Consider the following 13,029-nt stretch of genomic DNA (forward strand, 5'->3'; position numbering starts at 1 on the left):
GCACAGTACATCATTACCAGACTTAAATTGACCCTTCGACTTCTTGTTTATGCCCCAAAATGACTGGATATACAGGTTTTGTAGAAATTTGAAGCAACTGTAGAAATATTAGACGTTAATTGTGAAATGTTCATTCATGTTCTAATCATGAGTACTTAAAATGACTTAAAACACATTTTGGTCCAAACAGCCAATTTTACATCGAGCTGCCCACTCTTCTTTAGTGCGCACTCTCCCTGCTACCTTATACAGATGTCAGCTGATAATCTTCTCTTACATATGCCCCGACGTCGGGCAGATCTACAACCTCACAATGCAGCGGTCCACACCGTGAGCCACGTTGTGAGCCACGTTGTGTACTGTACTTGGCTGTAGTCAACAACCTACTCTACAGGCTGTATAGTAGGCTGTAGAACAGTGTTTCCCAACCTTCTTGGTGCCAAGGCACAAGAACACACACACACACACACACACACACACACACACACACACACACACACACAAACAAAATAGGGCAGGCATAAAGATTAATTATTTGAAAATGTTAGTTACAAGTTACTTTGTAGATTTTATTGATAACCACTTCAGCCCTATATGTGGCTGCCATAGCTGCCATAATTCCTATCATAATTGTTTTGTTTTATATTTAAATTCAGTTATTTATTTCCAATATGATTTATTCATTTTATATCTATTGGTTGTGTAATTTGTGTTGTGAACAAAGTGAAGTGCCAATTAATTCAGTTCATGCGGGTTCATGTGGAACACTTCATTATGGTCTGTTGTCAGTTAGACACCTAGGTGGTTACGCAGTACACTTCCGTTGTTTGACAATGTGACACAGGACATGTCGATTATGTTTGTGAACGTCTTATTGAACGTCTTGTTGACTGATATTTATTTCAATCTGCCCGTCGCTGTATTCATGGGCACCAGTGATCTCATTCCTAGCCTCGGACCAGACGAATCTGCCAGTGCAAAAAAAATGTGCCCTCTGCGATTTGGGTCTGGCACCGCTCCATTGTGAATCCATTTCCTGCTCCAGAAGGCTGGGGTGACCAATCAGGGCCCAGTATTCAAGTATGGGAGACTGTGATTGGTAGTTAGTTGTAGGTCTAACCAATTGCGTCCAGAGCCATTGTTTTGATCCCGCCCCCTTGGAAAAAAAACGTCCTCATAGAGGCACCAGACTCATATCCACGCAGTGATATAGTCTGGCTACGCGAGGCTATCTCATTCCCATATGTTTTGTAGATCAGCCAAAGGTATGTTATTATTTTGGAGTGTATTTATGTATTTTATTTATGTATATATGTTTATGTTATGTTTATTCTAAGTGTTTGTTAATTTGTGTTGTTACCAGTTCGACGTTGGTTTTGAGTGCCTGCAAGAGTTGCACAATAAATCCAGCAGTATGCAGAACAACTGACTCGTTTTTTGGACCAGAGCTGAGGGAGTGACAGTCGTACTGAAACTGCAAAAGATCCACGGAGTCTACCACACTACAGTCACCTCGGATCTGCGTGAAGGAGCCGAACCACCGGATGGTCCGGACCCAGACGTGCTGTTTTTTTTTGTATTCGTGCACCTCCATGTCAGTGCCCAGCTAATTTATGGAATTTTGGCTCTGAGCGCCACAGCCAAAATTCATTGTAAAAAAAAGTGCTTAGGAAGCGAGATACAGCCTTTTTAAGTTATAGGTTAAACAAGGAGTGGATGGAGCAGCAAATCTTCAAATCATCATATCTTCAAATCATGCGCCAGGCTACGTGACGTCTTTGACGTGTTGTGGCACTAGATGAGTTAATTCATGCTGGTGTGACAACCGGCAGTCGGCAGCCTTTATGAAATTGTTGAGGTGTGACTTTAAGGTTGTTTTAAATCTATGCGTGCTCCTGTTCAAAATAGCGGTTACATGGTATGACCCTGGTCATAGTCATGTCGCGATGTTTATATGATGTTCTGCATAGTAGTGTATCTGTCTGTCATTTAATGTCACTATGAATTGAGTACAAATTACCCCAATGTTTTTTTTTGTATTCCTATTAGCTGACCTATTGAAATGTGCTTTCATGTGCTTTTTTCTTCAAACTTCTAATAAAGTATTCAATAAATCAATCAAAGCGATGCAACGTGTGGTGAGCTTGTAGATCTGCTATTTTCACTACTTCTTTAAAAGGTTTTAAAAGTGTATGGACTTTTTAAAAAATATCTTTATTCATGGAATTGTTTTCAGAAATGTTATTTTTTTAATGGGATTTTTTTAAATTTTTATTATCCTTTGAAATAATGTATATATTTTTTAATGTAAGAAACAAACAAGGGGGATTTTGTTTTTAGCCTACTTGTGACCCATGCAAATGTGTCCACGACCCACAAATGGGTCCCGACCCAGAGTTTGGGAAGGGAGAGAGAGAGAGAGAGAGAGAGAAATAGAGAAAGACAGACAGACAGACAGACAGACGGACCAGCTGAGATAATAAGCTAAAGCTCAGCTAGCCATAATGTAATAAGGAGAGAGTGAACAATAATCAAAGAGAATCTTTCATCACATACCAAGTTCCATCGCTGCTACAACTCTGTTGTTGACTTTAAAAATCCTAAAGAGCAGCAGCAGCTTTTGATGAAACACTCCGTGAGCTGAAGGCTAGCAGTTAGTCTTCTCCGTTTCTTCTCTGTGAAAACACCATGAGAAATCTTTACACAGTCGCGTTGCCAGATTCTCTGCGAGAGAAACAAGCAACCGGGTCTGTGGAAACAAGCCCAAAAGAAAAGCGACTATATTAGGCCACACATGAGACCTAGCTTTCAACCTCCATACATCATAATATCATAGTATTATGTATTGTTATGTATTAACTATTTACTCTGTTAACAAGTAAAAGTCTGGAATTCAAAATTCAAGATTGGCATCTAAATGTACATTCGCAAAGTACATTGCATCGCAACACATTGTGAGCTTGTAGATCGGCTATTTTCAAATGCTTGTAGATCAGCTATTTTCAAAATAAAAAAATAATAGTAATATTGAAAATATGTTGACAAATTATTTTCAGATGGGGGGGGGGGGGTCCGTGTGGACAAATACATATCAATGTGGGGGGTCCTTGACATGAAAATGATTAAGGTCAACAAGCCCCAAATAAGCCAATACACGATTAGAAACAAGCCCAAAAAACCGCAACCGCCAATATTTACAAGCAAGCAGGAAGAACAAGCCCAAAGTCGCTTATAATAAGCAGACATGGCAACCCTGATAAACGTCAAAGCAAAGCATCAAGTTAAACACGATTACAACACATGGCACTTCCTGTCCGCACTTTCACAGTAAAACCCAACAAAGCTGGACTATCAGTTTATGTTGTTATTGTGCAAAGAAGTGCATAATATAGCCTACGCATCGTATGCATAGTTTAATATAATACAAATTCTTCTATTATGCAAATATATACATTTAATGTATATAAGTTTTCATTCCAGGGAGTGAATTAATTTACTTAGACATCTAATTATCAATCAATTAAAATACAATGTCCCTCATTTATCAATGCAGACTTTGCAGAGTACAAACCAGCTTAAATTCGAGCCCAGGAGTTATTTTACGCCCACGTCCATTCATTCATTCATTCTGATCGGACCCCGATCTATGAAAATGATCTGGGTCCGATCAGAACGAATGAATGAATCCAAGCAGTGGTGGAAAAAGTACTAAGATATTTTTGCTTAAGTAAAAGTAGCAATACCACAATGTAAAAATACTCTATTATGTAAATCCATTAAGTAAAAAGCCTGTATTCAAAATGTTACTTGAGTTAAAGTACAAAAGTATTGTATTGGTATCAAAATATACTTAAAGTACCAAAATGTTTTAAAATAGCAGATCTACAAGCTCACAACGCGTCGCGATGCGAGGCGTTGTGAGCAAGAAGAAGAAGCATCATGCTTCTTCTTCTTTTTTTTCTTCTTCTTCTTCTTCTTCTTCTTCTTCTTCTTCTTCTTCTTCTTCTTCTTCTTCTTCTTCTTCTTCTTCTTCATTATCATCATCATCATCATCATCATCATCCTATAACAAAAATCAGTGGTTATCTCTTTTTTTGTTCATGTCAAGGACCAAAATGAGCCCAAATAGCCCAAATAGCCCAAATGAGCTATTTGGCTGCGGACCCCAATCTGAAAATATGTTGTTGTTGGGGACTCCCTCAAGGACCCCTGGTTTCATAGACCTGGTTGGTTAATTACGTATAAGCCTGAAGTGGGTATTGTATAGTTTGTAATAATACTCAAAATATACAAAGTAACTAGTAACTAAAGTGTGCAAACAATTGTAGTGTAGGAAAAGTATAATTTGCCTCTGAGATGTAGAGGAGTAGAAGTAAAAGTATTGAAAATGTATACTAGCAAAGTAAAAATGCCTCAAAATTGTACAGTACTTGAAAGTACAGTACCCCCCCCCCCCTCTCTCTCTCTCTCTCTCTCTCTCTCTCTCTCTCTCTCTCTCTCTCTCTCTCTCTCTCTCACGCACAGCAGGTTTTATTGTGAAAGCACAGACAGGAAGTGTTGTGTATTGTTCTCATGTAACATGTTTGATGCTGTGCTTTAACGTGTGTGTTGACAAGCTGCAGCCACAGACTGTAAAGGCTTCTCATGGTGTTTTCACAGAGAACAAACGGAGAAGACTAACTGCTAGCCTTTAGCTCACGGAGTGTTTCATCAAAAGCTGCTGCTGCTCTTTAGGATTTTTAAAGTCAACAACAGAGTTGTAGCAGCGATGGAATTTGGTATGTGATGAAAGATTCTCTTTGCTTTGGATGGGTTCACTTTCTCCTGATTTTGCTAGCATGGCGAGGTTACCAGTGTGTCTTAAGTTGGGGTCCAGGGACCCTCATGGGCTTCCAAATGGCCCCTTACGGGTGTGTAACTCTGGGAGTGTACAAATGGAACCAAATGGACCCGTAAGGTTCCATTTGTACACTCAGAGTTATGGGGGTCGTGGAAACCACTGTGCTACACTAACTTATTGGTAGTTGTGGGCTGCTTATTTGGGCTTGTTTCTGAAATGTAGTTGGGGCTTGCTTAAAGGAGACACAGCATGAATTAAAAAAAAAATAATTGATATTTAATGTCCCTCAAACCATTTTCAAAAGGTTTGAGCCTAAATCAAGCCTCAGATATACTCATTCCAACTAACTTCTCTCTGGCTTATAAAGCACTTTCAACTGCAATACCAACACGTCCTGTTGGGCAGAGGGGTGCTACTGAGCAATTCTGTTTGTCAAAATACATGGGCAGAATGGTTCGTGATGTAAGCAAACATTGCCATTCTGAGATGGCCTGTTCAGACACGCCCATTCTGAAAATCTCTGAAATGAGAATGAATGACTGAATGTTAAAAAAATATATATTTTTTGGGGTACAAGAGACACTGGGGAGCCCAAAAAATACCCCCCCTCCCAAAAAAAAAAGAAAAAGAAATTCATGGTGTGTCTCCTTTAAAAAAAATAGTTATTTCAACCAGTGATTCTCAAATATTTTCATGTCATGAACCCCCAAATTAATATGTAGGCTAGTTTGTCCCTATAAACCCCATGTGAAAATGTTTTATGATTTGTTGTTGCAAGAATGTTTCAAAAATCTTCCAAATCTTCCATTTTATTTCAAGATTTATTTTAGAAAATAGCAGATCTACAAGCTCACGACGCGTTTTATCACGACACGTTGTGAGCTTGTAGATATGCTATTTTCAAATAGCCAACGTTATATACTGTAGGTGCTGTGGCCTGGTTGCTTCTTTTGGGCTTGTTTTCATAGACGTGGTTGCTTATTTATCTCACAAAATGTGGCAACACTGGGCTCTGGCAACAGATTCATGGTTAATCTTTTTTATTTTTAAAATAAGTGTACGATGTATGTCTTTTGGCTTATGCTAACTAGAGCACTTCTAAGTGCCAGGTTGTTCGAGATTTTTTTTTAAATTTAATGTGTCTGATCCTGTTTTGCACTGGATATTGTGTTCATTTGTGTGTTAGATATGTGTATTGTTTTTTTTTATTGTCTGTCCATTGTTGTAATAATGCTGTAATAATGCTGCCTCTAAAATGTGTGGGGTTTATAAAGTTAATCTCACCTATTTAACAACAAAAAAACAATCAACAATAAAAATGTAATCAGTAATCAGAAAAATAAAATAACGTATCTATTTTAATGACATATGGATACACAGTATAAAAACAAGATAAAGGACATAAATGTTAGCAGATTTGTAGTGTGTGTGTGTGTGTGTGTGTGTGTGTGTGTGTGTGTGTGTGTGTGTGTGTGTGTGTGTGTGTGTGTGTGTGTGTGTGTGTGTGTGTGTGTGTGTGCGTGTGTGTGTGTGTGTTCCATAACTGAGCGCCCCTGAACTTGATAGAAAATTGATACAGACCAGTACAGAACTTTGGTGAACATTGAGAGATAATTTGTAATATACAAAAAGTGGCGGGCTGTCCAGTGCGGCCAGCGGTCAGAAAGTGTCATTTTCAGACAATAGTGGGTCGCTGGACAGGAGACGGCTCTTCGTGTCAGCACTTGTGACATACACACACGCGGATCTGTACGTGCGTGCAAACGCACACACATGTAACATGTTGACATAATGACAAGCTGTTTCTGTAGCTGTAGTGCGATGACAATGATGTTGGTGTTAATTTTCTTTGTGGCATGATGATTCGCTTGTATAAGAAAATAGCATGCATGCGCTCAAATAACAGCTCTTCAAGCTAACAACGTGTCGAGTCGCGACACGTTAGCTTGTAGATCTGTTCTTTTTGACTGATGAAACGCCATACTACAGAAGTATAAATTAAGGTATAGAACTGCAACTCATAGAATGTGCACTCGCTGTATCGCGATCTATATTATGATGTCTCTGAAAAGGCAGATAGCATGCCTTAAAGCTTATACAGTCTCTTTGGAAAACTTTATTGACTTACTGCCGTAAAAACTGGGTCCCTCTCTCTCTCTCTGTGTCTGTGTCTGTGTGAGACAGACACACACACGCACATACACACTCACATGCATCAGGTATTATGGTTATACTAGGAGGAAGATATTTTTCAAAAAAGTATACAGAAATTGTTAAAATTATGTTTTTATGTGGACACGCCTCCAGTTCATTAAGTATACCTGGTTCTCACCTTAGCACCTCCTCCACCACCTTAGCACCACCCACCTGTCCTAGTCCCTCCTCCTCCTCATGCCCACACCTGTTGTGTTATGATAATGAGGGGGAGGGTATGTTTTTACTATGTCACTAAAGCGCTGTTTCTCTATTGGCACGTTTGACCCTCAAGGTTTCAGCCTCCAGGAAGAAACTCAAAATAGTCAGAGAAGACATAAAACACCATAAAACCACCACCGGGGGGCTTAATGAAGTTCTATCAACCTCATAGACACATGAAAACCGGAAAAAGTGCAAAAACATGGCACCAGCTTTTTAACGACGCGGGAAGCAGCTCTAACTATAGGCAGAGCACTGAGCATTATGTGTACAACATGTGGAGTCAGTATAGCACCCGTGTGGTGTGAGACCCTCTCCAACGCTGACTCCGAACTCCATGGGTGTCAGCCTCAATTCTGGTAGACAGATTATGAATCTTTGGGTGAACCGTCTTACCAGCCAGAGGGCAGAGGGCACTGTGCCTATGGGGTGCCACATATACCAGTATGGGAAATGCAGCCCCACCACATTCCATATCAAACACCCTCCATTTCAGTGTTTGCCATATACTTCCTTTTGTGATTTGATTGATTGATTGAAATTTGTATTAGGCAAAGAGAATTTAAAACATCACAATTACATTAACAATACTTTTGTCTAAAAGGTCCGTCCAAAAAAGTCCTTGCGGACTTGTTTCCGTTGGGTCCTTGGTATTCATTTCATAGACACATATAGTAGCAACCAAACAGTTCAAAATCAACATAAAAAATACAGAGAAGAATAACACTATGTACAAAAAAGGAAAAAAGCATGAAAACAAAAACAAAAAGTATGTAAAAAAAATAAAAGGGGGGGGGGGGGGGGGGGGGGGTTGACCGTCTACCGGGAAATTGGTACTACCTCCTCTTTTGGCCTCCAGAAAGATGAGTTTTTAGGGCTGTTTTAGATGAGCTCAGCGAACTGCATTTTTTCGAGGGATGGGGTTAGACTATTCCATACCTTGGTGGTCGTGCTGTAGAAGGAGAATTTGCCCATGTTTGTTTTATGGTGGGTGGTACCAGATTGTTGTTTACGCTCCCTCTAGTTTTGTGACTGTGGGTGGTTTGTGAAGGGGGCATTTCGGGCAAATCTGCATTTACAATTTTGAAGACCAGTCCCATTTTTTGTTGTTTAACCCTGTCTTCCACCCTGAGCCAGCCTAGGCTGGTAAAATGAGTGGGAGAGAGGTGGGTCATGGGCCCCAGTCCGAGGAGTAGTCGAATCAGTTTGTTTTTGGAGGTTTGAAGCTTAGTCTTCAGTGACACTGAGGTGTTGGAGTACCAAGAGGAGCAAGCATAGTCCAAAAGGGGCTGAATCAGGGCCCCTGAGAGGTCCTGAGGGCCTGAGGGTTGACAAAAGAGGAAACTCTAAAATCTGGTTCTCTGGTTTACTCTTTTGACCACCTTTGTTGCCATGCTTTCACCTGTCAGGTATTAGTCAAGAATACATCCCAAATAGGTAATCTCTTCTTCGCTAGAGATGATTGTGTCATCGACTTTGACCTTGAAGTCATTTACCTTTATCTTACTGAGGGAATGTTTGGTCCCAAAGAGAATGGACTCAGTTTCCCCAAGGTGTAGTGACAGTTTGTTATCGGTAAGCCAAGTACGAATTTTGGAGAGTTCAGAGCTGAGAGCTTCCTCAACTTGCAACTTGTCCTCACCCGAGATCAGGAGTGCCGTTTCATCAGCGAACAGGAACAGTTTCCAGTTACAGGCAGCATTCATGTCATTAATGACATGTGCATTGAAGAGTTAAATATGGTGTATTTTTATCTCCAATCCCAGTGGTCATTTTTCTTTGTTGGGGAGTGTGTGACACCCACTACTGTGTGGTCAAATTTGGGGTATCATTATTGTTGTATTATTTGTCTATGATGTGCTTATTTAATTTACATGTGCTTCATTTAAAAACTAGAAAAAGTGCTCGTCGGAGCACAGTTCTCCGCCAGGTCAGGTAGGCTAGTGTGGGCCAGCACTGTTCGGAATTCACCAATCAGGCTAGAATGTGAAAAATCGGAGATCGCACGGATCCTTGATCAGAGATCTGAAGGAGCAACATCCAAAAATGTGTTTTACATAAGTTGGCCTCCTGGTGGCGCTATAAAAGACAGATGTGAAAAATGCAGGACAAATGTTTTTCCTTGGCCTCAAGTGGCATTTTTTCCTCAACCTAGTGGAAATGTGTGTGCAAAATTTCACGGAAATTGCATGCTGTGTTGAGCCATTTTTTTCAAAATGGAGCACTCCTGCAAACTTTGGAAGCTATTCTAAGCCAATGAAGATGGAATGTGAAAAATATTAAAGACCCGTTTCATTTAATGACTATAGAGATACTGTGTACCGATTTGCGTGATGTTTGAATAAAATCTGTAGGAGTACTGTGTTTTGTAAAAAGCCGCCTCCTGGTTGAGGTTCTGAATTGGCATCCAGGGAGTGCGTGTGTACAGTTTCGCTGCGATCAAGCCACCAGTGCCGGAGATTAGCTGAACACAGACTGAAGGACACACACATACACGGACAGGGTGCAAAACATACTCTCTCGCCATGCCTTTCAGCCTGGCGGAGACAATAACCAGTGATCTGTAATGGTGAACACCAATTGTAGTACCAGAGCAAACCTGCAATGTGTCTTCCAAAACGATCGGCGGCAGTATTAGTCAGTGGTTTAGTTAGAAAAACAGTACCTATATGCAAGGAAACGCGACATCTTACTCTCATTGTTTACATACAATTGTGAGAGAAAGCAACCACCTTCTCTGTCTCTCTTATTCTTTCCTGATTTTACAGATTACAGAGAGTACACATGCTGACATATCTGTATAGACCCCTGTAGGCCTGTATATGCCCCCCCCCCCTTCCCTCTCCCTTACTACATCCAATCACCTTATTTAGAAAATTAGCCGAACTGCAATCTTGTACGTAGGCTATTATCGCCAAACGTCTGTTGCTTTTGGTGCAAGTTTGGCATGCTCGGTGGGATGGTGACTCCGCAAATGTTCATGCAAATGTGTCGCGTTAGAATCCTTTGAAGGCAAAGACGCTTTCTCCCATGAATATATCGGCAATATTTCGTCCGACGATGGCCAGTAGGAAAATGTTGTTATATCCTTATTGCAGCTCTTACATTATTCTCTGTGGTATGTAAGGTTTCTGAATGATAGCTAAATGTTTTTTGTTTGTTTGTTTGTTTTTGTAATGGTGATTTCCACAGACCATCCGAGGGACAGATCTATAGCACGCAGATGGCCTCTAAAATAAATTCAACGTTGTCAAAGGAACAGTGAGAGATGGACCAGAGATGTGGTCTGCTGGATGCAATGCTGGACCCGGTGGTAACGTTGTACAGGATAGGTATGCAATTTTTCTTTTTTTCAATTTATTTTTTTGTGGTGAATTTGACTTTTTACTGCAGCGAGGTCTGTGTTAAAACAAAACAAAAATACTGCATGGAAACATTTTAAAGTTCAAACATTTACTTGTTTTATTTCCTTTTACCTTTTGTCTAGACCTCCTGCACATCCCTGTCTGTAAAGAGGAAACCCCTGAACAACAGGAAAGGAGCACCAGTCTGCTACAGGAGGAACCAGAGCCTCCACAGATTAAAGAGGAAGAGGAGGAGCTAATCCAAAGGCCAGAGGAGGCTGATGGGTCAACTTCGACATTACTAGCAGTGAAAAGTGAAGATGATGATGAAAACGGAGAGACAGAGCCTGTAGCCAACACCTCAACTCAACACATGAAAACACAATATTGTATAGAGCACTGGGTACCATCACAACCAACTAGTGATGGACAGCTCCTCACTTCAGACTTGACTGAATCTGACCTCCTGCACATCCCTGTCTGTAAAGAGGTTTCCTCTGAACAACAGGAAAGGAGCACCAGTCTGGTCCGGGAGGAACCAGAACCTCCACAGATTAAAGAGGAAGAGGAGGAGCTTGTTCAAAGACCAGAGGAGTCGAGGTCGACATTACTATCAGTGAAAAGTGAAGATGATGATGATGAAAACGGAGAGACAGAGCCTGTAGCCAGCACCTCAACGAAATACATGAAAACACAAGAGTCCTGGGTACCATCACAACCAACTAGTGACGACCAGCTCCTCACTTCAGACTTTTCTGAATCTGACACTGAAGACAGTGACTTTGGACCATCACAACCATCTAGTGATGATCATCTCCTATCTTCAGAATGTTCTGAATCCGACACTGAAGACAGTGATGAGAAATCCTCAAAACAAACACACTCCAGTCACACAGAGAAGAAAAGCTTTCATTGCACTGTATGTCACAAAGGCTTTAGTAAAAGTTCAACTTTGAAAAGACACATGAGGACTCATACAGGGGAGAGGCCATTTCCTTGTACAGTTTGTGGCAAAGGCTATGGTCGAATGGATCATCTAAAAGAACACATAAGGACTCATACGGGGGAAAAGCTATTTACGTGTACAGTTTGTGGAAAAGGCTGTGGTCAAAAAGGTGAACTAAAAACACACATGAGGACTCATACAGGTGAAAAACCATTTCCATGTACAGTTTGTGGCAAAGGCTGGGGTGACATGGGTAGTTTGAAAACGCACATGAGGAGTCATACAAGGGAAAACCCTTTACTTGCACAGTTTGTAACAAAGGCTTTGGGCACAGGGGAAGTTTGAAAACACACATGAGGATTCATACAGGGGAAAAACCCTTTACTTGTTTGGTTTGTGGCAAAAGCTGTGGTCAAAAGGGTCAGCTGAAAGAGCACATGAGGATTCATACAGGCGAAAAACCCTTTATTTGTTTAGTTTGTGGGAAAGGCTGTGGTCGCAAGAGTCATCTAAAAGAACACATGAGGAGTCATACAGGGGAAAAGCCATTTACTTGTACACTTTGTGAAAAATGCTTTGTTTATAGTGGTCAGCTAAAGTTACACATGGGCACTCATACAGGGGAAAAACCCTTTACATGTGCAGTGTGTGGCAAGGGTTGTAGTCAAAAGGGTGATCTGAAAAAACACCTAATGACCCACACAGGGGAAAGGCCCTTTACCTGTACAGTTTGTGGCAAAGGCTGTAGTCAAAAGGGCGATCTAAAATCACACATGCAAACTCATACCAGAGAAAAACCCTTTACCTGTACAGTTTGTGGCAAAGGCTGTGGCCGGAGGGGTGATTTAAAATCACACATGCAAACTCATACTGGAGAAAGACCCTTTACCTGTACAGTTTGTGGCAAATGCTGTGGTCGAAGGGGTGATCTAAAATCACACATGCGAACTCACACTGGAGAAGAACACTTGTAGTGTTTTTAAAAGGGCCCTTTAAAAACACAAAAAAAGGTGTTTTCATTTTTAACGCGAGTGATCCTATGACATCTGGAGAAGAGTATATTTGGAAATAACGATCACAACAAACCCAGCCCCCTCTAATAATTAAGGATTTAGAAAAATACATTTTTCTCTTCTTTTTTGTTGGCAAGAACAAGCTATATACAACAGCTAATAACTAAAGAACAGAGGGTTCCGGTGACACACTTTTTTTTTCTTCAATGGAAGCAAAGACACTCCTCCATCTGTTGCGATACTCAGCGTGTCAATCGTCCTGGAGCTAAATATTCTGTGGCTCTTGAAAGGTTTGTAGAAATGCTCGAAAACGCTGGCACTGGCTGCAGAGTGTTCTGAAAAACTATGGCAGTGAATGAGTTAATAATGTGTGGTTTGGGTGTTACATCAATCAAACCAATCAGAGTTTCGGCTGCCATTGCCTTTAGTAACAAGGTTGTGCATTGCTATTTGTGTACATTTAATTGGTGA

At 40.7% G+C, this 13,029-nt stretch overlaps 1 protein-coding gene across 1 annotated transcript in view; it reads right to left on the reverse strand.

Annotated features, from left to right (window-relative positions):
* LOC311046007 (uncharacterized protein) overlaps positions 1-2,694 on the reverse strand; it is a gene marked incomplete at its 3' end in the record, with an annotated part of 22,315 nt that extends 19,621 nt beyond the window's left edge. Inside the window, exon 1 of the mRNA XM_084058078.1 lies at positions 2,557-2,694. Coding sequence (XP_083914204.1) covers positions 2,557-2,566 — 10 coding nt within the window. The 5' untranslated portion in view covers positions 2,567-2,694. The remainder of the gene's footprint in view (positions 1-2,556) is intronic.
* Between the last annotated feature and the right edge of the window lie 10,335 nt (positions 2,695-13,029).

This window comes from Gymnoscopelus microlampas (assembly GCF_963454915.1).
Source record: "Gymnoscopelus microlampas genome assembly, chromosome: 5".
Lineage (NCBI taxonomy): Eukaryota > Metazoa > Chordata > Actinopteri > Myctophiformes > Myctophidae > Gymnoscopelus > Gymnoscopelus microlampas.